General features: G+C 57.3%; 10 protein-coding genes across 10 annotated transcripts; 6 read left to right on the forward strand and 4 right to left on the reverse strand.

Moving 5' to 3' along the window:
- Positions 1-916: 916 nt before the first annotated feature.
- On the forward strand, positions 917-1,758 carry B0I36DRAFT_391757 (uncharacterized protein; the record flags this gene model as incomplete). Its single annotated transcript, XM_046161423.1, has 2 exons — positions 917-964; positions 1,202-1,758. 2 exons carry the CDS (start codon positions 917-919, stop codon positions 1,667-1,669), a joined length of 516 nt encoding a protein of 171 aa, XP_046018969.1. The 3' UTR covers positions 1,670-1,758.
- On the forward strand, positions 1,759-2,336 carry B0I36DRAFT_16805 (uncharacterized protein). The gene has a single exon (XM_046148743.1). The coding sequence runs from the start codon at positions 1,848-1,850 to the stop codon at positions 2,226-2,228; it is 381 nt and encodes a 126-aa protein (XP_046018970.1). The 5' UTR covers positions 1,759-1,847; the 3' UTR covers positions 2,229-2,336.
- Positions 2,337-3,296: 960 nt separating this feature from the next.
- Positions 3,297-3,851, forward strand: B0I36DRAFT_311754 (uncharacterized protein). Its single transcript, XM_046152408.1, has one exon. The coding sequence runs from the start codon at positions 3,313-3,315 to the stop codon at positions 3,763-3,765; it is 453 nt and encodes a 150-aa protein (XP_046018971.1). The 5' UTR covers positions 3,297-3,312; the 3' UTR covers positions 3,766-3,851.
- Positions 3,852-5,093: 1,242 nt separating this feature from the next.
- B0I36DRAFT_311755 (uncharacterized protein) lies at positions 5,094-6,245 on the reverse strand. Its single transcript, XM_046152409.1, has one exon. The coding sequence runs from the start codon at positions 5,859-5,861 to the stop codon at positions 5,394-5,396; it is 468 nt and encodes a 155-aa protein (XP_046018972.1). The 5' UTR covers positions 5,862-6,245; the 3' UTR covers positions 5,094-5,393.
- A 1,726-nt stretch (positions 6,246-7,971) lies between these two features.
- B0I36DRAFT_16817 (uncharacterized protein) lies at positions 7,972-9,262 on the forward strand. The gene has a single exon (XM_046148744.1). It carries the CDS (start codon positions 8,294-8,296, stop codon positions 9,155-9,157), a length of 864 nt encoding a protein of 287 aa, XP_046018973.1. The 5' UTR covers positions 7,972-8,293; the 3' UTR covers positions 9,158-9,262.
- A 1,077-nt stretch (positions 9,263-10,339) lies between these two features.
- Positions 10,340-11,267, reverse strand: B0I36DRAFT_358146 (hemerythrin HHE cation binding domain-containing protein; the record flags this gene model as incomplete). The annotated part of the gene is made up of 2 exons (XM_046157917.1): positions 10,340-11,110; positions 11,193-11,267. The coding sequence occupies 2 exons, from the start codon at positions 11,265-11,267 to the stop codon at positions 10,340-10,342; spliced, it is 846 nt and encodes a 281-aa protein (XP_046018974.1).
- Positions 11,268-14,100: 2,833 nt separating this feature from the next.
- Positions 14,101-16,054, forward strand: B0I36DRAFT_233063 (flavin-binding monooxygenase-like protein; the record flags this gene model as incomplete). Its single annotated transcript, XM_046149201.1, has 2 exons — positions 14,101-14,746; positions 14,814-16,054. The coding sequence occupies 2 exons, from the start codon at positions 14,101-14,103 to the stop codon at positions 16,052-16,054; spliced, it is 1,887 nt and encodes a 628-aa protein (XP_046018975.1).
- A 287-nt stretch (positions 16,055-16,341) lies between these two features.
- Positions 16,342-18,062, forward strand: B0I36DRAFT_260386 (uncharacterized protein). The gene is made up of 2 exons (XM_046151121.1): positions 16,342-17,655; positions 17,727-18,062. Exons 1-2 carry the CDS (start codon positions 16,712-16,714, stop codon positions 17,836-17,838), a joined length of 1,056 nt encoding a protein of 351 aa, XP_046018976.1. The 5' UTR covers positions 16,342-16,711; the 3' UTR covers positions 17,839-18,062.
- Positions 18,063-18,232: 170 nt separating this feature from the next.
- B0I36DRAFT_358149 (copper amine oxidase) lies at positions 18,233-20,918 on the reverse strand (the record flags this gene model as incomplete). Its single annotated transcript, XM_046157918.1, has 7 exons — positions 18,233-18,696; positions 18,844-19,218; positions 19,311-19,416; positions 19,485-19,496; positions 19,574-19,883; positions 19,969-20,534; positions 20,613-20,918. The coding sequence occupies 7 exons, from the start codon at positions 20,916-20,918 to the stop codon at positions 18,233-18,235; spliced, it is 2,139 nt and encodes a 712-aa protein (XP_046018977.1).
- Positions 20,919-23,234: 2,316 nt separating this feature from the next.
- B0I36DRAFT_358150 (uncharacterized protein) lies at positions 23,235-23,951 on the reverse strand (the record flags this gene model as incomplete). The annotated part of the gene is made up of 1 exon (XM_046157919.1): positions 23,235-23,951. The coding sequence occupies one exon, from the start codon at positions 23,949-23,951 to the stop codon at positions 23,235-23,237; it is 717 nt and encodes a 238-aa protein (XP_046018978.1).
- Between the last annotated feature and the right edge of the window lie 730 nt (positions 23,952-24,681).

Raw genomic sequence — 24,681 nt, forward strand, 5'->3', positions numbered from 1 at the left:
TTCAGGCAAGGCAAGCACCCCTGGGAGAATTATATCTAGAGTTGACTCGCTCGTGAACAGTTCGAGGGGAGTTGCCTCGTATTGGCTCGACGCCAGTCACTTTCCAGGCGTTGGCATTGTTCCTCTGTGATGCACCGGCAGGGCCACCGCCCGCATGCACCAGGCGTAGAGGCTGAAATTAGTCATTTCAGTACCCATGCCCTGTCGACAAGATAGCACCAGGGATCCCCGGATTCCACACTCTCGCCTGGCAATGCACACTGACTGGCTGGCCTTAGACATGGCCCCTCCACGCTTCAACGTGCCGAGTCAACTACAAGCAAGCGAAGCTCATGAATTTCAAGTTACACCTTTTTAAGCCTTGGCGACCGCTCCCTTGTACATGGCTACAAATGTGCCTCGAAACCCATGCTGTTTCGATCTCGTGACCACAACGCCATTGACACATGGATATGTCGATGAAGACGGAGACCAATCACTCAACCCTCGAATGGACTGCCACTAAACCTCCTCCAGCAGGAGCAAGGCCACGCTTCGCAGGCTGTTGTCAGGAAAGGACTGCCCGCGATTGCCAAGCAGCGCCCAGCTGTGCCAACCTGTGGTCCATGCTATGGTCCTTGGTCTCCATGGCCCTTGCGATCACATGCTGGTTGAAGGCGTCAGCACTTCGCTGGACATGCTATCTTTGGTGCTATGCCCCTGGCTGACGGCTTGATAGTTTCCCCAGATCATGCTACAGTGCCATCTACGACTCGGATCTATGACATAGGCTTGAACCATACCTGAACGCTGCCACTGAGCTGTAACTCCTTCGAATAGAGTGCACCTCCTCATCACGCATAGCTGCACATGCGGATCCCGTCTCTTCCAGACTTGGGACTGCAGCACGAGCTCGACCCAGCAAAGCACACATCGTATGCCCACGACTGCCTCCAGCAACCTCGGTATGTTGGAACTTGAGCACGTATTCCATGCGACGACCTATCTGGCCAGGGCTCGAGCTGAACATGCGATGTACCCCTCCGCGCAGATCCGCCCGCACGGGGCGATGTGACTTTTGCAGGCCACAGCCCGGCAAGTCGTGCGGTGGCCCTGGTGGCGTGCCAAGCCGTCGCCAAGATGCTGCCAAGCACGACGGTCTGCCGCCACTGCTCTTATCAAATGATGGGTGGGCTGGCATTTTTTGCGCACCCCAATCTAGCATCAACCCCAGACGACCGGCGAACAGCAGTCTGCAATTGTCAAGTCCAACTCGACCCTGCGATCAATGGGCAACGGCCCGCCGTCGTGGAATGCCAGCAGCACGCAATGGCCGCCCCAAATTGTACTAGCCTCACCTGCCAGAGCTGGGATGGCCCCACGATGCCGGAGCCGAGTCTCGTCAGCTTCATGGACAACCACCGACGAACACCGCTTGACCGGCGGCACGCCCTATTGCATGTGTCGCGCCCTTTGTCCTCATCCCCGGGTCTCGTCCGCCGGTCATCGCTGTCACGATGCAGTCGGCTGGGCACAGGACCCGTCGGCGGGTGGACTGGGCCCCGCTGCTGAGTCGAGAGAATCAGTCACACAAACGTTGGTCGGCAGAACCAACAAGCGCAGTGGTGACCCGATCAAGCAGGCCGGCAGCTCCTCCGTTATTGGCTCAGACACAACCTTACGAGGATGAATCGTTCTGCGGAGGCGTTCTTGACCAATATAGCCGACCAATAGTCTTGTCGGGACTGTCGAGCACACTTCATCTTGATATCACCACCAACTCGGCCGCGCCTGTTTGCAGACACGACCAACCCATTCATCTCATCTATCCCCTTGCGACCATGCGATAAGCAGCATGCGCCGTATCGATGCCACCAGGGTCGGAATGGATGGGGCCAGCCCTCCCACTATTCAGGGATTCAACCACCCAAGATCCACAGATTGTGCCCTATGTGCCAGGTGCCTGGTCAGGTCCGAATGGCCAAGGCGGTCCAGTATCGTCCAGCCCGGCCGGGGTGCTTCCAGGGTCGCCGCATGGCAGAGCCTGGACATGTCCGTTGCCACTCCATCCTGGCATCGATGGACATGGCGGTTGCGTCTATCCGGAACCTCGGGTCTTTTCTCGTGCTTCTGGAACCATTTCCACTACCTCCACAAAAGCAGCCGCAAAAAACATGTGCAAGTCGAATCTGGTCGGCCAGCTTTGTAGATGCATCGGAGGCCCTTCGGGATCAGCCGAGACAGCCTAACCTCGCCACGTATGACTGCTTGACTACTCGGGTCATCGACGGGGATTTTCGTCCGGCTTATCAGGTCTCCGATGGTTAGTGATAATTGAGCAAGACCATCGGCGATGCAGGGCTGTACGACATGGCGAGATGTCACCTTGGCGCTGTCTTGATTATGTGTGAGTTGCTGATCAGACAAGTCGCCCGTTGCGACGGCGGCTGTCTCCGTGGCTGGTTATGGTATTGAGGGTCGTCTGTGTTGGTCGAATGGCTGGCTGGTTCGGCTGGTTGGTCCACAAGCGAGGATTGTCTTGCAGCCAGCCAACATCGAGATGGCCGAGTTATCATGATGTCGCACTTGCAGTTCCACCCGCGCAAATTGTCTCCTCCTAAGCAATGAGCAGATAAGACGCCACGCTTATTCCTGTGGCCGGCCGGCGTGCCTCTGATAGAGGGACCGGAAGCGGTTGTGACGGCAAGATCTTGGTCCGATCAGTACTGCAGAGCAGCTCGTGCAACCAGATGCAGGCAGGCCACCTCTGCATTGGCCAATGGCAGTTGGTGAGATATCCTGCCTGGCTGCTTACGGCCTCCCTGCCTGACTGCATGTGTGCGCGTGTGCGTTGCAACTGAGCTTGGCACTTCCGGCTTGACCAAGAAGGCTGGGCAGAGCAGGGCTGGGCAGAGCAGGGCAGGGCAGGGCAAGTGCTTGTCTGGCCGTTTGTTATCCGCCGCCTTCATTCCGTGACGCCGTCACGTACTGACTGACTACCTGCTGCTTCCTTTGCCAAGCGTGCTCGCAGTCGACGAAGCCTGAGCCCCGTCAAGGGACGCTGACTGCAGCTTGATCCTTTCGCTGTCCTACCTCTGGGAAAGCTTATCATTGTCACAATCTTGTCTTTCACCTTCGGCAAGATGCAGCTCTGCCGCCCGACGGAATTCTACGTGTTTGCTGGCGCTGGCTGTTTCGCGGGCCGGGAGCACATTGTGTCCCGATTGTAGCGCTGTCATCTCACATGTCCGTCCATTCTCTCTTCCATGTCATGCAACTACAGGACAATGGTCACGCGCCCCGCGTGTTTGCTTCATCAGATCTGGTCAGACCATGATCCGTGCTTGCTGCGACGCACACGAAGTGTGTACACTTCGTACGGCATGGCATGTTCTCACCCTCTGCTCTCTCTCTCTCTCCCTGGCGTTTACGCGTCTTTCCCCCCCGCACGCCACCGCCGGCTGCCGCCAAGAGGTTGCATTCGCAAACATGAAAGGTGACATGGCCCGCCGTGTGGCGTATGGCGTGACCGCGGACAATGCGACGGCAGGGAAAGCCACACAGTTGCAATCAATCGTTGGTTTGTATCGCGATACCTGCGACGAGGCAACCCGGGCTTTTCAGCGGCTCTGTCTTGATGATGTGATGTCATCTTCTCTGCGTTGCAGCGCTATTGGCGATAACAGAGGGAGGTTTGGCCGGGATGCTGCTATCTCATGTACGCGAGGCAATAGATCGAGATTGCCCAAGTGCAGTGGTAGGTACGTTGGTAGCTTAGTGAATTAGAGGCACTGCAGGTGTCATTATGGCTTGCCACGAGGGTCGTCTGCCGGGTAAAGTTTCGCACAGCGATTGGGCAATCGAAGGGCATCTGAGGGCATATTCGTTCGCGGTGAATTGCGATACCAACTCTTGGTCTTGTCGTTTCGGATGTGTGAATTGAAACAACCGGCTTTAGGGGTGTGGTTGTCGTGAGCTTTTCTGTGCCTCTTGGCGAGCGAGACGGGGAGGCACAGGGAGCCGAAGGTGAAGGTTTCTCGCGAGCCAGAAAGTCTTGCCAGGTTGTTCGTGAGAACATCCTCGTTCTCTTGTTCACGCACTGGCATAAGTTAATTTCATGATATGCCTGTCTGAGAGCCTGGGATAAGAGTCAATCTCCCCACGGGACGACTGGCAAAGGCTGATATCAACGTATCTGGGTTTGCACCATTTCTCAATTTCAACCAGAAATGCTGATTACTGGAGAATATTTTGAAACTCCAGACTATTCCTTGTTTTCCCTTCCCTTTCTCTGTTTCCCTCCTATTGTTTCCTTTTCTTTGGCGACATCTCACAAGCAATCACCTGGCTGTGAAAACAACCAAACCTCCTGCCTAGAAATTGAAATAAAATTTGTGCACAATATTTCCGCACGTTGAGAAACCCTCGCTCGACGTTGATCGCGCGCAAATTTTATTCATATGATTACACATGTCACTCGGCACATTGTCTCTCCACCCACTGTGTTGTGCACCTGCCACTCTGACTGCTCCGCGCCAATCTCATCTTTTGGTTAGCAACAAAAACCCACAAACTGGACAGACGAGCTGGTGGGTTTGTTACACTGACAGGCGACTGAGCATGACTCTGCTTAGACCAGGACAAAAGAGACCCTTCCCCTCCCCCCTCTTGAGAAGGTTCTCGAATTGCGTCTGAGACGAGAACTCTTGCGCTTCTCAGGGAAACACCTTTTCTTTTTGGTCTACATTCTCCACCATGGGCTGATGTTGGAAACAGAGACGGAAAGACCGAGGTCAACTCCTCATGCTGGCCAAGAACACGCATGGACAGATATCGTTAACTAGGGACGAAACGGACGGAGTCAAACCACCCCATGATCAGAACTCCTTCATGAGATGATCTCGAGTCAGAGTCTTCATTCAATTCATGCAAAGCAAAGAAGAGCGTGGGGAAGCAACCCCAGAGAGAAAGAACATTTCTTCCTCTGCGACTTTCGAACCCGGTCAAACCCCACCGTTTCAGCCTTCAAGTCATGCTCTTTCTCGTGAGTGGGGGTCTATCTCGTCTTAGTCTTTTGGATGCCAACAGACCAGAGAGCCACACGCGCGTCGCTGCCCCGGACCCCTTGCCCAATCGCAACATGTCGGTTCCTAACATCAAGTGTGGATTGCTTGTAAAGAAAAGAGCAGGGTCGCTTATCAGGAGGGGCATTTCCAAGAGTCCGCAAAGGCAGCCGTGTCTGTCCGCACTTGGAAACCTGCAAGGATCTTTGCGGTGTTGTTGTTGTTGTACGAATGAACGTTTACCCTGTTTGCTTTTCCATCATCTCGGTCTTCTTCTCTGGAGAAGTCAGGCGTGTTGCGGCACTGCGCATTGGGGTGGCAGTGACGCCGACGCGGCTACACTCATTGTCCTCACGATCGTATAATCTGCTCTTGTTCCGGCACACTCACCCGGACTTTTGGCACGGCGAACGACGCTCTCTGGTGTCGTCGTCTGGCCGAGTTCATTTGAGATGGAACGATGAATTGCGTGAGATGTAAGTATTTACAGGATAGTCCCGGTGTCCCGGTTGACATCCATAAACGGAATCTATTTTCGCCGATATTTCCCGATGAAAATACATCAGGAGCAGGTTCCTGACATAGATGCTGCTCTTCACGGGGTAAATTCATCAGCGCCGACTCGCTCGAAACGGCCAAAAAAATGGCAGTAAACAGCATAAAGCAGCTCGCCACTCCAGAGTGAACGAGACGGCATTTCCGCGTCCCTGAGGCAGCCCCACGCAACGGCCAACCAGCCACTGGCGACGAGTGCTGCGTGAAAAAACGAGAGCCGATCCAAGCTGACTTGGCTTTGCTCATCACCCAGCATTGTTGCATTTGCGACGCTCCATGAGTGCTGGAAGAAACATCTCAGGCTATCTGCAGACATGTGGCATTGTGTTGATCAGACGGATCCGCAACGGCAACGTTCACGTGGACGTCACCACTCTGCGGGGAACGTCGCATTGATGCTTCGGATGAGGCGACAGTTGCTGTGTCAAGATGGTAGAAATCACGTCGATCCGTAGTGTTGTGGATCTGGAAGCCTCGAACCCCCTCTGCCTTGAGGTCCGGTCGCTTCGTATGGCCCAGCCAATGGCCATGCGTTGGCACCGCGGCCTTGCGCACTCCGAGCAGCATAAGAGCCAAGGATAGAATTGCTCAGGGTATGCTCGATGCTCGTCTGTTTGTGGGGGAACAGAGTTCGTGCCGTGGTCCAAGATGCTAGCAAGCGGGAGAGATGCAAGGCACAATTGGCGTGGGGTCGGCATCTATGCAATGCCTTCGCGGCGTTAGGTGCGGGTGACGATTGTTGCCTAGCGGCTGGAATGGGTCAGGATATGCCTGTTGTCATCCCACCAACTTTCACGTTACAGACTGGCCAAGCTCTGGGCTCTTCATCGCAAGATTGCCTGTCCTCAGAATACCGGGTCCAGAGATTTGCCCACAACGAAAAGCATGAGATGAAACCTAGACGAATGTCACCCTGAGCCAGGCGAAATGTCGCCTCCGGCTATGTGATGCAGCGTTACGATCAGGACGTGCCGTACCAAGCGCAGAACACCACTGTATTACGCTCACAGCAATTGCAATTGCAATTGCAATTGGAAAATTGGACTGGTCGAGACAGCTTCGCAGTCCCGACGTCGTGCAGAAAAGTGAGCGGATGTGTGCACCGGGACCACGATGAAACGGCCCAACCGGCACGGAGGCGTCCTGGCGAGTCAAGACGTCAGTGCCGGGAGGAATCATTGGGACAGTCTGAAACCCCTCAGCTGTTCGGCACCACCGCCACGAAACCTGGGGTTCACTGGCCGATTGGCCGTTGCTCGTCTCCCTGGCCGTCCCTTGACTCTGACTGCTTATGTTCCCGAGAGCGCATTCCAATGTGATTTTGCGTCACGCTGAAGAAGAGCATCCAAGATCATTTCCCTGTGAGAGCCGAGAAATGCCACCACGCACCTGCGATTGGCTGCCTCGCGCGACGACCGTCATGTCTGCGCGACCAGCGCCCCGCCCAACATGAAACGTCGAGGCAGGGGGCATGGCGCCTTTCTTATTTGCCCGAGCGTGGGTCGCCCATGTGCCGTAGGCCGCGCCTCTGGCGTGTGCGACTCCGCATGGTGCACTCGCTGGGCGCTGTGACTGGTCGGTCAGCGCGGAGGCGTGCCTGACTAACGTAGCCGGCAAAGCAACGGGAGCTCAGAGGAACACAATCTTCAGGGATCGACAGGGGGCCCCCTTGTTGGCGCTGTCTGGCAGGAGCCCCTGCAGATCGCTCGCTCGCTCGCTCGCTTGGCGGCGATCCGACTGCCTCTGTGCCGCAGGACAGGCATGTCTCGACGTCGGCTGTACCATCTATTCTGGACTGTGGTTGCCGTTGCCTGCTGGCTGCTGATGATTTCGCTGGTAGCACGAGAAGCGGTGGATTCTTGCGATTCTGAGCTGGAGCGAAGCTTGCGAGGAGGGGGCAGCTGAGGTTATATTGCATGTCGCATTGATTATGACACTGGGGAGCAAGAGGGCAGTGGAGGCGCAGCGTCGAAAAGCCAGGAGGCCATGGCCGATGATGACTGGTGGAACAAGGACCTTTCGCCGTTCTTGCGTGCCTGACCGAGTCGTGATTGTTTCGTGGCGGGCCTGTATGGCACGAGGCAGGCCGTGTGTTGCTGTTTCTGACTCTGCGGGAGTGGCTGCCACGAGCAACGAGAGACATTTTCGGCACGGGCAGGCCGTGCCGGGAAGGCCCCTGGCCGGGTTGGAGTGAACCTTGACGAGGTTGACGTCGGTGGGTTTGTGAACAGAGGGCAAGGCTGGCTGGCGGGTGGGTGGTGGTGCACATCCATGCCATGGCTGGCTGGCCAAGGCCGATCAGTTCAATGCGAGCGGCCTCTGCTTAATAACTGGCCAGGGCGCTCCGCCACCCCACGCCGCATGCACTTCCTGCGCTCCTTCCCTCTCATCTAAGTGACACGGCTGCTGCGGTCTGTTTTTTCCATTTGTTTCAACCCGCACCGCCTATATCCTCATCCACACCTTCCAAGGCGCGAGACAGCTGGTCCTCTCGTGCCATCCCTTCTTTGTTTCCTCGATCGTCATCTCCACAGGTTTATCCTGTCCTGTCAGCCGGCTGCTCCACGCACCTCACTCTCCTTCCTGGTGAAGCCGTCACTCAACCTGGTGTTGTGACATTTCTCGCCCCAGCCAGAGCAGCAGCGGCAGCAAGAACCACACGCTCCTTCACGATCAAAACTTGACACCGCGAAACAATGGCTGGCCTATTCGACGGTTTACTGCCCGGCCTTGGCCTCGGCGGTGGCAACAACAACAATAACGACAACAACGCACCTGTCACCGCTCCGGCCAAGGGTGAGGACAACGACAACAACAACTCTGGTGGTGGACTCTTGGATGACCTCCTTGGACCCATCGGCGGCGGCGGCGACAACGAGAGCAGTAACACTCCCAAGCCCACAACAACAGCTGGTGTAGGCGCACCTCCTCCGCCCTTGACGCAGACTCGGCCGACCACGAACACGAACACCGCTACCTCAGCGACAACCCGGCCTACAACCGTACAGACAAGCGCGCAACCAACGACTCCCACAAGCAAGCCTACCACAGCAACGACTCCTACTGTCGTGTCAAAACCACCCACGACGATGCTGACGATCCCTTCGCCCACGACAACAGCGCAAGAGACTACGGCGACGGATCTCACGACGCCTGCGCCTGAGGTTTCTTCCACCAGCGAGCCGGCATCCCAGACCACGGCCTCACTGCCGGCCTCTGGGACTGCCGCCCCCGTCACGAATGGCAGCCAAGACACCGTCGCTGGCCTGCCAAAGATGACGGTCATCGGCATTGCTGCCGGTGTGGGCGGTCTCATCTTCCTCCTCATCATTGTCTTCATGGTCCGCAGGACACTGCGCAGCCGCCGTGAGGGCAACAGACAGGTCCTCGAGCGGCTTGACTTGACCATCGGCACAAGCGAGGGCGCTGTTGCCGGCGGCAAGCCCGCCATGTCACGAAGCATGGAGGATCTCAACCGCAGCTGGAACGCTGGTCTTGAGCAGTACCACCAGCCGCCCAGGTCACAAGTGGACGCCAAGGGTCTAGGATACTCGATGTAGGCGGTTGTGACGGGTTGTCTCGAAGACAAGCATGAAAGTCGTTGATGACGCTTGCCGTATATCGTTTGGGATGTCAGGATATCTGGAACGGGGTCATGTACCAACAATTATTTTGCTTTCTTGGGACAAGAGGTTATCAACACTCACTTTTTTCATTTCTCATTTGGCACGAAAACCTTCTGCCGGGAGCTTTCGCCACGGCGGAAGTCCTAGGTCTGAAAGAAATGACCGTGTCTGCGCAGCCTGGGCTTGCTGCACCACGACAGAGACGACAACTCCCTTACCCAGGGCACGAACACCAGCGTCCCGCGTCGGAAAAAACGGCATGATACCCCCTTCACGAACAAGAGGATGACCAAGGTGGTCCACCTGGGCCGACGCACCCGCACCATGCGTCAACTACATATATCCACGGGCATACATATACATATATATCAGGCACCAGTGGACGGCGCTATTAAGCATATTGTTTTATTTTATTTTCTTAGCTAGGCTATCTGACTGGCACGGCTTTGGTAAGCTACGTCGTGGCGACGAATATATATCTTGAAATACTGGTTCATCTCATCAATCTTTCCACCACGTGACAAGGTGTGTGTATGCATGTGCCAAGGCTTTGAACACGAAAGAAGGGGAAGGATGGGGCTCTGGATTCGCGGACAAATCCATCCCGTCTTTCGTCTTTGCTGGCTTGCCAGTGCCCGTCCCCACTGCTGGTCCTTATCCATTGAGCTTCGCAATCTCTAGGTCTTCGATCACGTTCCTGACACCACTACGTGCGTGCCTCTCCATCCACCACAGCAATATGCGCACAACCAGTAGGCACAAGAGCGAATGTTTTCCGCCATTATTGTGTGTGTGATCCGTCATTTCTCTGCTCCTCCTCATCTGCACGTTGCATCCAGAATGCCTGAGCCTTCTGGACGTCGTGCTCCGCCAAAGGGGTTGACTGTCTCACATCATGACACAACCTCGTGGGTGAACAAAAGCACCCTCATGATGATGACTGGGCCGTTTGTGCAACCCAAAGAAAAGTGGTAAATTTCAATCTATAATCATTCTTTTTGTATATCCTAGCCGGTCATAAACCCCTCAAACGCCGTCTCATGCTTTATGCGCCGCCGCTCATTTTTCCCACAATCTAACAAAACAAAATAAAGAACAGGATCACTGTCACCACCGCTACAAGTCGCCCTTCCGCACAACACTGACAGTCTCCTGCCTGACCTCAGCCGCAGCAGCCGCAGCAGCTGAAGAACCCTTAGTGATGTTGCACGACAAGTCCTTCATCCTGCCGTGCCGATCGCACGGCGCGAACCGCCACCAGTCGCGGTGCACCCACCAGGCGACATTCCGGAGCAGCCAGACCAGGACGGCTGGCGCGGGCGGGAAGCCCCTGTGCAGCCCGCCTTCGTAGTCGACGTCGTGGGTGGCTATGACGCACGCGGCGCCCTTGAACAGTCCCAGGGTCTGCATGTGCTTGGCCCCTTCGTCCGAGAACTCCTTGTACATGCCCGCGAGCTTGTCTGCGTGCTCGCGCAGGGCGAGCAGCGTGGGGATCTCGTCGGCGAGGTGCTGCCTCAGGACGGCGCCGAACGAGTCGATCATGCCGACGATCTTGTCGCCGTCGTAGGCAGAGGGGTTCTGCAGGCAGCGCTGCACGTACGCGTCGAGCTCGTCGACCCCGCGCTCGAACTGGGCGTGCTGGGCAACGTTGCCGTCCATGATGCCCTTGATCCCCGTGCGGGCCTCAAGCATCGGGAAGAAGAGCTCCTCCTCGCCCGTGTGGTGCACGTGCAGGCCCCGGTACCACTGGTGGGCAAAGTTGAGGAAGGCGTGCTGGTCTGCTGGGGTGCGGATGTGTGGTGCTTGTAGGTAAATGGCGTTGAGGCCACGGATGAGGAAGTTGTGGACGCAGGCCATCTCGGTGGCCAGGACCGTGAACTCGTCAGGCTAACGATGATGGCGATGTTGGTGGTTAGCTTGTGGGGGATGATCACGAAGAACAACGATTGCGAGGAAACAGTTTGCTCACCTTTTCGCCCTTGGCCAGTATCACCATGGGTGTTGGGATTGGCGCGAACGGCCGGTCGGCAAAGACTGGTGCCATCGTGATAGGATATTTGATGAAACAGGAGTGATGTTTCACTCCTTTGCCGTGGTACTAGTGAAGAAGTGTTGGAAGTAATGTGAATTCAAGTCGCAAAGCCCGAATCAGCCGCCTCAAAGATGGTGTGCACTATATCGGGTGGGAGATTCTTGAAGCCTCACGACGGAGAAGCTGGACATATTTATATCTGGTAGCCAGGGGGCTCTGTTCTATCCCAAGATTCGGGCAGCATACTCTCTTCGATATGCATTCTCATCATCGGCCCGGTCTCACGAACGACTTTCTCGGGCCTGTCTTCTCTCATTGGCAGCCTGCTGCCTCGTTGTGGTTGCTGGCTGTGATGCTAGATGGTTGTGGCTCATAGTTGGTCTTTCAGCTGGTTCAGCCACGCTGAACACTGACGCCGTGTTGTGTGGTTGTAAGCATGCCAGTTAGACTCAGACATGGCGCCGCTAGAGAAGCATCACAGAACATTCTGAAGCTGGCACTGGTGCCAAGCCTCAGCCTCGATGTTTAGTGCCTGTCCCTATTTGTAGCGCCGGAGAACGCCTAGAGACAGAACAGCCACAGGGCTGAAGCACAGAGCGATTGCGCATGTGACGTGCAACTCGGTGCCGCGCAAAATTGACCCACGTCCGGAGCCGAGTGTCCGGCCTGAAAACGTGGTTGATGGCGTCTTTCACAACCACCCTACGCTTTGACAGACGGCTTGCATTGTTGCTTCAGATAGAGTTTCATCTAGGTGAGCTCCGTTGGTCCCCTTCGTGGGAGATACGATAGCGCGAGACTGGGCGGTCGTGGAGATGGACATGCTCAGTTTGTAATGAGGTTCCGTCTTTGAGAGTTTGCCCGTCTCAAAGAGGTCCTCCATGCTGTCTTGTCGTGTTTCGCGGACGGCGTGCTCTGTGATGGTGGCAGGACTGTGGCAGTGACTCAGCCCAGGCGCCGCGGCACGAGGCAAGGGCTGCATGCGGCAAGACGAAGAGACAAAACCGCCCTTTCGAATATGCTTCCAGAAGCTATTCGTGTCTTGGTGGCTGCCACGTCTCAGCCGCAGTGCTGGAAGCTTGATTGTAACATGCCAACCGTCCACGCTGCACCACTATTAGAAATGGCGGCCATCGCCGGAGGTGAGTCAGGCGGGTGCATCGCTGGCGCAGCGTGTGTGATTGTCGGTGGCCATGCCTGGTCGACTCGGCCCGGACGCCTCACATATCTGGACCGGCCTTGAGATGCAAGCCTGTACACGCCGTCCGTTTGCATCGTGTTGGTAGTGCTCGCCACGGCTGGGCCATGCTACGCGTAGGCTTGGAAATCAGGTATGTGATGCAAGTGATTGGCAGGAGCCAGGACAGGCGGCGGCCCAACGCCACGAACGTGGAACGGTTGTCTGGTCGGAGCGGGATATCTGGAGGCGCTGGTAGTCTGTCATGGTGGAAAGGATGAGGTAGGGCACGGAGGTGCTGATGCAAGGCGGTAAAGGGAAGAGTTTGGAGGTTCTGAGCTGTGAACAAGCGGGACGCCATCAGAGCCGGTCGCAGCTTCCCAGGATTATTGGTGCCAAGCCAGAGCTCCCTCCGAACAACGGCGGGCAGCACTGGCACGTGGCACGACTACTTATACAGTGCTCTAGATACCTCTTGTGACGAATTGGAGGGCCAGCAGTTTGCAGTTGCAGTGCCATATCGTGTTAAATTCCGTCCATCCTACGGAGGCGTGGAAACATGCTTCGTCATGCAAATTGCTGTCTCTCCTGTTGGAGCCCGGAGCTCAGTGCGCCGGTGACTGCCGCCCTTGAGAAATCGCCACGGCCGAGCAGTCACGAACAACTCAACACGAAGGGTCCCGGTCATCCGCATTGAACCATCGATGATCGTTAGTGATGGAGCTTTGTTCAGGTGTCTCGCCAGCGCTCGAGGATGTTACTCAGCCACCATGTCGTAGTGCAGCAGGGCCTCCGCTCTCGGGAGACCCCCGTCTTCCCCACATCACTACAGACCCCGGACAACAAATCCCGGTCCTGGCCAAACTTCACCACAGACAAGCTGCTGGCACGGGCACATCCTGGGGCCAATGAGTGAATGAGAGAACACGATAGATGCCATGAAGACCGTGATGGACCGACCACAACCTTGTCGTCGCTGGGCCATTGTCGCTGCCGCCATTCGAGAGTGGTCGGTCCCCAACGTTTATGAGTGTGTTGTGCCAGGGTTCCCCGCAGGCCAGGGAGAGCCCTGGAGAGTCCACGGGTGCCTTAGTGGTGATGTGGGACCGGTGGAGTTGGAGCCACAGCGGCATCCTCCCCCATTGCTGGCGGCACTTGCACCTGCTGCTGGCCATGACACAACGCCTGCATTGCCTCCCCATCCATTCATCAGCACGACTTGCTTCTCCGAGACAATAACCCTTCCAGCAGAACCCGCTAGTGCCTCATTTGGAAATTTAGCCGCTGCGGGGTTCAAGTCGGGCACCATGTTCGCTCCCCCGCATCCTCGCACGGCAGCGTGGGTGTCGACCCTCACCAGGCATATCGGCCGGGACGGGTGCTCATGGAAGCCCCTCGTAGACAGCCCCTTGGCCTTAATGTACATTCATCTCTATCGGACGGCTGGGCGGAACAAGCCGCGTCCCAGCCATATTTGAGCACTCTGGCACTCCTCTCATCTTTTCTCCCCTTCTTGCAACAACTCTCCTTTTAGGTATCTGCCACCCCATTTCTCCTCCAAGTGTGCCAGCTTAACATTGTTTCGCCCATCCAAAACACCCAGCTGGCAAAGAACAATAAGAACTTGCTTGCTGGCACTGCTCAATTCAACTCCTAAGCCCTTGCACAATGGGGTCTAACAGTGGCGATCTCGTTGATATCCTGCCCGCAGACGAGCGGAGGGAGCCCGGATCGGCCAACCTCAAGGTGGCCAAGTACCCGGCCCCGGCGGACATTGCAGGCGACGACCCGGCCAAGGAAGCAGAGTCCATCATCGCCAGCCTCAACCAGGCCCTCGCGGCCAGGGACTACAATGCCGTGTCGCAGCTCTTCCACGACGACTCGTACTGGCGCGACCACCTCGCCCTCACCTGGGAGTTCCGCACCCTCGACAACCCCAGCAAGATTGCCGACCTCCTCAGCAAGGAGTGCCGGCTGGTCCAGGTCGAGCTGGACACATCTGCCGCACACAAGGCGCCACAGGTCGCGTCGATTGACGCGCTCGGCACGGTCAAGGGCGTCGTCTTCTTCACCACGTTCACCACGACGCTCGGGTCTGGGCAGGGCTTCGTGCGGCTGGCCAAGGTTGGAGGCAAGTGGAAGTTCTACACCTTCTTCACGACTCTGAAGAAGCTCAAAGACGTGGACGAGCCGCGGGCCGCCAAGAGACCTGTGGGCCACGGCCATGGTCCCGACAAACCAGAGAAGAACTGGAAAGAGCTCCGCGACCAGGAGCAGAGTTATGAAGGGTCCGAACCTGCCGTACTCATTATCGGTAAGTCCTTTCTTATTACAGGTGGCCAAAGTTCCCACACGAAGACCCAAACTGACACTCCCCTCAGGAGCCGGACAAGGTGGCCTGTCGCTGGCTGCACGGCTGAAGATGCAGAATGTCGACGCACTCATCGTCGACAGGCAGAAGAGGGTAGGCGACAACTGGAGGAACCGATACCGGCGCCTTGTCCTGCACGACCCGGTGTGGCTCGACCACCTGCCCTACGTCAACTTTCCGGACCACTGGCCCATCTACACGCCCAAGGACAAGCTGGGCGACTTCTTCGAGGCCTACGTCAACCTGCTGGAGCTTAACGTGTGGCTCGAGACGGAACTGGTCTCGTCGGAATGGGACGACGCGAAGCAGCAGTGGACCGTCACGGTCGAGCGCACGCTCGGAGACCAAAAGACCAGGCGCACGTTTCACCCGCGGCACGTCGTGCAGGCGACAGGCCACTCTGGCAAGAAGAACTTCCCAACGATCAAGGGCATGGAGACGTTCGAGGGCCCGTTGTGCCACAGCTCCGATTTCCGCGGGGCCGCGCCCAACTCGCAAGGGAAGCGGGCGATCGTGGTCGGGTCGTGCAACTCGGGCCACGATATTGCGCAGGACTTTTACGACAACGGGTACGATGTGATGATGGTGCAGCGGTCGAGCACGCTCGTCGTGTCGACCAAGAACATCTCGGACATCTTCCTGTATCCCTTGTACTCGGAGGTGGGGCCGCCAGTCGAGGACGCGGACATGATGTTTATTGGCACGCCGTGGCCGCTGCACAAGGCGCTCAACGTCGAGGCCACCAGGATCTCGTTTGAGGCGGACCGGCCGATGCTCGAGGGCCTGACGAAGGCCGGGTTCAAGCTGGACAAGGGACCGGACGGGGCGGGGTTATTCTACAAGTACTTCCAGCGCGGAGGCGGCTACTACATCGACGTGGGCACGAGCCAGGTCATTGCGGACGGGGGCATCAGGATGAAGAGCGGGACAGAGCCGAGCGAGATCACGGCCCGGGGGATCCGGTTTGCGGACGGGGAGGATCTCGAGGCGGACGAGATAGTGTTTGCGACGGGGTACCAGAACATGCGGACGCAGGCGCGGGCCATGTTTGGGGACAGGCTGGGCGACAAGGTCGGGGACGTCTGGGGCCTGAGCGAGGAGGGCGAGTTCCGGACCATGTGGCAGCGCAGCGGACACCCGGGGTTCTGGTTCATGGGCGGCAACCTGGTGCTGTGCCGGTACCACTCGCAGCTGCTGGCGCTGCAGATCAAGGCGCTCGAGGAGGGGATCGCGACGTACGACAAGGTGTAGCAGCCTGTGAGGGATAGTCTATTGGCAGGACTTGGCACTCTTGGGCCAATGTGTGTGGACCTTGTTGCTGTGCTCAAAAGAGGTGTGTGACTTGATGTGTTGTGGGCGAATGGGTGTCCGCCAAAGTAAAGTAGCCTCTCATGGCTGCCGCCAGGTCGTCAGCACCTTAATCGGACTGGACCCTTGCGCGCTCTTGCATGTGTGCCTCGGCTGCAACCTTGAGCTGGAGCATTACGCCCGCCCGCTCGCCACATTGCAGGCAGCCGATCAATCTTTGCTGAAGATCAGTGCAACTGCGGGGAGCCGGACAGATTGCTCGTCCCGACGACGAGGGCGTGACGTAGTCGACTGCCTGTTGAGGTCCAGCGAGAGTCTTGACTGAGACTCTGGGCCGAGATGCAGTAGTAGAGCCGCTGTACTGCTGCACTGGCGACACTCATTTCTCAAACCCACGAAACCGTGCATTCCCCACCGTCAACCTCACTCCAACATCACAGAGCTGTGCCAGATCGACGAGCATCCCCAACGCACATTGAAAAGTGCTCCATCTCGTGCCAATCCCATTGCGCCTCCCGCCCAACAGCATCCTGCACCATCTCATCAGCTAAAACATACTTGAGCAGGGGCAGCTTGGCTCAGCACCACAGCCCCAAAACAATGCACATCCCGCTCAACCCCCTCGAGGCCCTGCGCATCGTCGCCTCGCAGTTCGCGCGCCTGCCCTACCCGACGCACGACTTCACGGGCCAGACCATCATCGTGACGGGCGCCAACACGGGCCTCGGCCTCGAGGCCGCGCGGCACTTTGTCCGGCTCAACGCCTCCCGGGTGATTCTCGCCGTGCGCGACCCGGCCAAGGGCGCCGCCGCGGCCGAGTCCATCGCCGTGTCCACGGGCCGCCCCGGGGTCGCCCAGGTCTGGGACCTCGACCTCTCGCGGCGGGCCAGCGTCGAGGCGTTCGCGGCCCGCGTCAACACCAGCGGCGAGCTGGACCGCGTGGACCGCGTGGTCGAGAACGCGGGCGTGCTGACCAAGAAGTTCGCCATGGATCCCGACCGCGTGTGCGAGCAGACCATCACGGTCAACGTGGTCAACACGCTGTACCTGGGCCTGCTGCTGCTGCCGAAGCTGAGGGAAACGTCGGTCAAGTTTGCGGATGAGACGACGGGGGCAAGCAAGCCTCGGGAGACGGTGCTGACCTTTGTAGGCTCGTTTGTGCACTTCCTCACGTGGTTCCCCGAGCGCAGGCATCCGAGCCACGCCGGCGTGTTTGAAGGGCTCGCGGATAAGGAAAAGGCGCGCATGTTTGATCGGTACAACGTCTCCAAGATGATGGAGCTGCTCCTGGTGCGCGAGCTGGCCGGGCACGTCTCCGCCCGGGAGGAGAAAGACCCCGCCGGCGCCGGGAGGGTCACCGTATCGGTGGTCAATCCGGGCTGGGTCATCACCGATCTCCAGCGCGAAGGGGTCGGCTTGCTCATGGCGCTCGGCAGGAGGTTCGTTGCCAGGGACACGGAGCTCGGGAGCCGCACGCTCGTGCACGCCGCGCAGGGCGGGCGGGAGACGCATGGGCAGTTCCTTTCGGATTGCCGGGTGGATCAGTAAGTCCTTTTTCTTGTCCTTCGGTTGGGATAAATGTTGTCAAAGAGATGAGTACTGACGATTTCTTCAGAGCATCGGGATGGGTCAGGAGTGCCGACGGCCAGGCCACGCAGAAGAAGCTCTGGGCAGAGCTGATGGAAATGCTCGAGCGGACGAACCCGGATGTCAGGAACGCTCTGTGATCGAGGCGGTGGCTTCAACGTGGATGTTTGACCAGCTCGGGTCGGATGTTTGAGAGCAACTCGGCTGCGAAAAATCAATAATACCCTTTGCTTCTGCGACGCGGCTCTGGTCACTCGGAGCTCTCTCAACACATTGCGACGTTGTGATGCCTGATCTTGACTCCCTTCGTGTTGCATTTCATGCTGTCAAATATCCCCATGGGCACAACACATGGGCGTCTCTCAACTTTTTAGAGAATGTCAATTGATACTTGCACTCCAGTCTGATTTGGTTTCGTACAGCAAAAGAACAAACAACAAGGTACGCCCGCAACCACCGTAAAAGTAGTACAATAAACAACCTACAACAGAAACAGCCAGCACTTCCTCCGGCCAAATACTTCTCCTTCACTAGTTAGTGTCCGTTTGTGCCCTGACAGCAGGCGCCATTCGTCCCCTCCGCCGGCGCCGGCGCTCCAAACGCCAACCGGCTCAACTTGTCCCGCGCATCAACCAACCCATCCACAATCGCACCCACAACGCCGCCGCCCTGGCCCCCAGACTCGGCAGCCGCAGCAGCAGCCTTCTTCTGCGCGGCGACCTGGCTCGGCGTGGCGGCGTAGCTCGGGGGCACGTCCATGACGGGGTTGTTGGCGAAGAAGTTCCTGGGCCGGAGCAGCAGGGTGATGGGCTCGACGGGCATGACGGGGAAGTCCTCGGGCGCGGGGAAGTGGGTGACGCCAAAGGTGTGCCAGAGCACCACGTCCGTGTTGTCGATGGCCTCGGTGCCGTCGCCGATCCACTCGGGCAGGCCGAGCGAGGGCTCGCCCGAGGTCTGCGGGACGTGGCGGCCTGCGGGCCAGAGCTGGTCGTCGCGGTCTGTTCGAAGCGGAGAAATGAATCTCTTTTGTCAGTGAAATTTCCTTTTTTGTCTTCTTCGGGTTTGTGTCTTCAGAGGGGATGTCTTGATGAAAAGAGCAAGAGAGAGAGGCGAGGCGAGACGAGCCGAGGAGATGGAAAACTCACACTTGGTCACATGCACCGCGTGCCTGGCAAACCCGGCCCGCTTCCACACCAGCCCTCCTTCCTTGGGCAGCAGGCCCGGGACCTCCCTGCTCACGAGCTTGTAGCTGACGGGCTTGCCGCTGTACGGGTGCAGCTTGCTCGGGTTGCACATGTCCCACGTGCGGCTGGTGCTGCCGTCGTAGTCGGTCTTGGACTCGCCCGTGGTCTTGAACACGGTGCGCCGCGCCGAGAAGGCGTTGCCGTAGAAGTTCTCGGGGGAACCCACGGGGGCGCTCGAGGCGACCGCGTCGCACACGGCGATGCTGTTGTTGTGCCCGTCGATCTGCGGGTCGATGCGCAGGCAGAACAGGTGCTGGTGGTTGTGGGCGTTGACGCCTGGATTACACAGACACACACGAGGATTAGATATCAGGTTGGGAGCACAGGAGGGAAAGGGGTCCCAATAGGAAAAAAGGAAGGAGACGAACCTGGATAGACCTGTGTGCCCCAGCCGTTGGTGTCCTCGCCGGGGTTCATCGAGTAAGTGTTGAGGATGCCTGTGAGCTTGATCTCGGGCTGGATGGTGCCGTCTTGCTGTGTGGGTGTCAGTAGTCTGCCCTGTATCCATCCGTCATTGTGTTCACTCCACTTGTAAAACTTACGTGGAAAATCCACTGTTCATGACAAAAAAAATCGTCAGCAGGTTACTTCCAATATTATCACATGGGCGCACATATCCGAGACCACATACCTGAATGGCGTACTCATAGTTGGCCGCAGTGAAGATCTGCTGGACGATGAGCTTGCGCGCGCGCGTCACAATGGTCGAGTCGTCGCGGAAGTCGCTGTGCTTGAACAGGATGCCGGCGTCCTCCTCGTGGATGCACACGGCGTTCTTGATGGTCCGGATGCTGCCGTCGCGGGCCGGGAAGTCGGCGTCCAGGTAGTGGATGGAGCCCTTGCAGTCGCAGCCCAGGGTCAGGCTGTTGGTCATGTAGCCCGCGCCGTACTCGCCCAGGTCGAAGGCGTGCTTGCGCTGGTGCGGGTGCTCCGGGTTGCCGCTTTATTTTGTTGTTAGCGTGTTTCCGTCCTGCTCTTTCCCGGGGCAAAGCAGAATCGGAGGGGAATAGAGAAAGATAAACTCACTAAGGGACGACCATCTCGGCAAGGGACAGACGATAGAAAATGGGCCGCTCATTGCCCTTGTCGTTGTACGTGATGTTATTGAGCACGATGCCCTCGCGGTAGTTGAAGCCAATGTGGAACTTCCAGTTCTGCCACTCAATCTCGCGGCCCTTCATCTCAAAGGAGACACCCTCGGGCTGTGTGATGTTGATGGGCTTGAGGTTCTTGCGGTAGCCGCCGGCCTTCTCGACGGCGGCAGTTGTGTAGTTGACGGGGGCGGCCGTGCTCAGGGGCCGGCGGATCTTGGGGATGTCGATGGCGACGATGGCCTGCTTCTCGGCGTCGTAGATGGGGCAGAAGTCGAGCGGGTACTGGTACTGGCAGTCGTCGACGTGCGGGCGGTAGTACATGAGGGCCTGCTGCAGCCGGATCTTGCTGCCGTGCCGCTCGTCGTAGCCAATCGTCCACGGGTCGCAGTACACCTTGTCCATGTCCTCCTCGGCGATGCCGCTGATCTTGCACTGCTCAATGACCTTGGGGTCCTTGCGGCAGACATACTCGACTGCCTGCAGCTCCTCCATGGTGATCTGGGGCAAGTGTGGTCAGCGCTGGTGTTTTTTTCCCCCACGAGAGAACGGGTGAGGGACTGTCTGAGGACGACTCACGATTGGCTGCAGACCGTCGAGCAGCTCCCACTTGGTGATCTTGCCCGAGGCCAGGTCGACGAGGCCATCATAAACCTTGCCGCCCGGTGCGATGACAACGGTGTCTGCGATTCTCAGCGGCCGGGGGGCGTTTTCGGGGTCGGCGAGCCATACAGTCATCTCGGCCTTGCGCGGCTCGTGGAGGGAGACGACATTGAAGAAGACATCGCCGTGGGCCTTCTTGACAATGGCGATGGCTGCCTCGATCTCACTCTGCGAGAGGGGATCAAAAGGGTGGGGGAGAGGGCTTGCGACGGAAGAACCCATCGTGACAAGCGGGGAGGTGGCGTGTCTTGTTACAGGTAAGTGAGGGAGCTTGCTTGAGTTTTAGATCTCTGTGAACCATGGGTCGATGGACTTGGCTAGGTTCAGATCAGGGGATGGGGTGCAGATGGTGTCAATAATGGCATCGAATATCTTCTACAACATCGTGAGGGGTCAGACAGGACGGCACAAAGCATATATATCCATTGCTGGTGGTGGCAAGGCGTGGCCGTGAGATATTGGGCAGCTGTTCAATTGGCCCGCAAGTGGTTCGACACCACATTGCTATCGAGCTCGGCGATTCAGCTGCCCTCGCCGCTGCTCCAGAGATAAGCAAGACCCCGCGAGCGAGCTCCGTTTCGGCTGCTAATTGTCCTGGTCACGGTTTCTGATAACCTTTCCGAACTCGTCAAGCCCATCCCCCACCAGCTCTCGGGTGAGATAAGAATCTACAATGTCATTGATAAGAGGCAAACCGACCTGCTGGAAGCAAGTTTGCGGGGTTGACAAAGTGTGGGGAGCTGTTAATTGAGCTCGGCGCCGGTGCTGGCGGGCGCCGAGACCGGATGTTTTAACCAGATTAGGGCAAGTTATGCGGCCGCGTCGCCGTGTTGTCCACGCTGCGGAATACTCAGAACCACCAAATGGCCATTCCGCGGATTCCGAGCACTATTCCGTAGAATGTCTCGAACACACCATCACATGGACCCAATGTTAGGGACTGCTGCTGAAAGGCACACCAGACTTTAATAGGGCCCTGCTGCACCACTTGGGCCAGTTTGTGACGTCATCAGACCTCATTTGCATGCTTCCGCCACCCAGTAGTTCTGCACTTCACCAGTATACTGAGGTTATTCTAGTGCACCTATACTTCAAGCTGCCTGAACTTGAGCTCTACGAGTCTGCAAATAGGCCACGCCAAGGGTGCGGGAGCTGTGATCAGCTGGCATTTTTGGTAACTTGGATCTGAGAGTTTGGCAGGGGAGCCAATGCAAGAATATTGTGTGGATCGCAGACCAAGTGTGGCATAGGCAAGACTACAAGGCTGGCCGGACTTCAGCCTGGGGACTGTAGTACACAAAACTTGCAACGTCGAACCAGAACACAACTTACTTTCCCCATCCGAGGGATGGTATCTGGCGGCACTAGCCCTATGACGACGCATAACCGCAGTCGAAACAGTGATCGGCATATTTTCAAAAACCCTATAATCCGTTGGATTTCTTGATCAGTAGATCCCCTCTAGGCTGGCACGTGGGACTTGGTTGGGGCAAAGCATCATCACTAGTGGGAGTATTACAGAACCCTTCGGTCGGCGCTGTTTGCACTGGTTTCGGTATCGGGCGGTCCTGTTGTGCCAAAGGCGAATTTTTAAGCCGGTTTGGCACGAAAATTCGTGGCAGAGTCCACGCGACTTTCGCTGTGCGCTATAGCGTTGAACGAGCCGCGCAACTAAGCCGGCCCTCTGTGCCGTGCGCAGACTCGATCTCGGCTTGGCCTTTGAAACCCAAGCCTGCCGCTATGTAATTCGCTTGGACTAAGACGATGCATTTTCTGAGAATAGCTAAATAGCCCAGGCCGCTCCATTCATGGTTGCCGGGATTGCTTGGGTTGAGAAGCGCAGCGAGCCGCGTATCTTCCCGTCAGGAGTGGCTATTATGTCGACCGAGCGCCCACACAGATATTCGGGGCTCCCTTACACTCTACGCGGTTGACTTGCACTCGCAGTGCTGATGACACTATCCACTTGAACACCCTCTGAAGTTGGACAAAAGTGCCGGCGCGTGGGCGACCCGAGAACCAACGTCAGAGCAAAGTGGACTTCTGGAAGACAAAGCCCGGAATCGTCGTATATATCCTCTTCCCTTATCACATAGCCGGGTCCATGGCAGCTGGGTTGGGTCGATCTGAGTTCTGCCCACCCTCTGGGCCTGAGCACCTTCGCTTGTTACCTGGTATTGCAGACTATATCGCAGGAACATCTCGTTTCATCACACGGAAGGGCTTCAGCCGCCGGGCTCGGCGATTATGATGGTGCATGGTACGATGGCGTTTTGCATGCACGTTTTATGCTGTACGCCTTATCCGGCAGCATTGGTGTTCCGAAGTATATTCAAGGTAAGGCGTATTTTAGCAAGACGCCGTATCGGAGAATCCGACAGCACATTTGTTGCCTGTGATGAGGAAGATGGAAGTTGGGGGCCTATCGGCAGAGAAATCCGCGGTAATTGCTGTTCCAATAATCCTGGTCTTTTTTCTCAAACCTGCACCGGCGGAAAGTCCTGCTCTCATCTGCGTCTTAACACAAACATCGGATGATCAATCAGCGGCGGCCGCAGCCCTGTGGAGAAGCCGCTTCCGCACGCCCAGCCAGTGGTAGCCCCAAAGGCCAACATGCCCGTCCATGAAGCTGAGTCTGAAAGGAGCCTCGGGATCCGCTACCTGGCTTCCCCTGGGTCCCGAGCAGGCTTGGAAGAGGGCTCTGTCGGCGGGCTCACCGGGCCGTGGGTGGAAGATCTCCTCGTAGGCCGCTCGCAGCGGCTGCGTCTCGAGGTAGGCGCCGACCTCGCGGACAAAGTCGGCAACGGTGATGATGCTCTGGCCACCACCAACCTGGGTGCGCGGGGTTGTGCGATCTATGACAAGGGGCGCGGGTCTCTGGCCCATGAGACATGAGTCTTGCCACCAGTCGTGATCGTCGATTGTGGCAATGTGAACAATCATCCTGGAGCGGGGAGGGTGCGTTGTGGGCAGGCCAGCAATTGCGTGAACGGGCTCAAGTGCATCGTTAAAAAGCGGTTGCCACTGCATCGGTCTGTCTTCCGTGAGATTCTCGACGGCGAGCACCCTAATGTTGGACAGGGGCTCCCACAGGGGCCAGTTGAGGCGCGCAAAGAGGTCATGCTTAAAGGCCTTTGGCTGAGGATTGCCCTGAGAGCTTTGCCGCACATTGTGGCTGGCGCGGCTCAGGGGTGCATACCTGGCGACGAAGTCTGGTTCGACGCCGCTGGGGTGTGGGTTCGCATCGTCTTGCATGCTGCTCGTCTTGCCCGCCGGCAATTTTTGGCGCGAGGGTCGCTGGTCAGGTACGTCCTGGGATGTCAAAGGTGTTGTTGGTTGGGATGGTGAGTTTGGCGAGTGCTAGTGATGGGGAGCCGGCCGTCTGATAGCCTTGAACCAACATGCATGCCAAGTAATCCACATATGCACGTTCCTCTGGAATCTGTCAGTGACAGCTGCACAGTTTCCAAATTCTGGCAAGGGCCTGGTCAGGGTGGGATGGTCGTCAGCTTTTTTTCCCATTCCCCCTTGCGAGCAGCCAGCCTCGCCAGAACCCGGATGTCCTTAACGGGCAGTTTGTAATATCAACCATGATCACACGAGTTTTAATGTATTGTTTTGAGTGCTTGAAGTATCTCTGGAAGCGGACATCGTTGCCTGAGGTAAACTATTTCTACGATCTCGCGCCATCCTCGAGCCATTCTCTGAGTCAATTCTTCCTTTCTGCCCTGCCATCTAGAAAAATACCCATGACCTCACGCAACAGCATCACGTCATTAGACACCGCAACGTCTGATTACTTTCCACATCATTAGTGTTTAGTTGAGATAGTCTAAATATAGAATGTTTTTCTCACAACTGAGCGACCAAAAAACGACTCAGGGGTATTATGTCCAAGAAAGCAACGCTTGATGATACACCGCCATTTCGGGACCAACGCCATGATCCCAGGTGCTGTCCAATATATGTACAACGTGAGACCACT

Source organism: Microdochium trichocladiopsis, assembly GCF_020744255.1.
Source record: "Microdochium trichocladiopsis strain MPI-CAGE-CH-0230 chromosome Unknown B0I36scaffold_1, whole genome shotgun sequence".
NCBI classification, from domain to species: Eukaryota; Fungi; Ascomycota; class Sordariomycetes; order Xylariales; family Microdochiaceae; genus Microdochium; species Microdochium trichocladiopsis.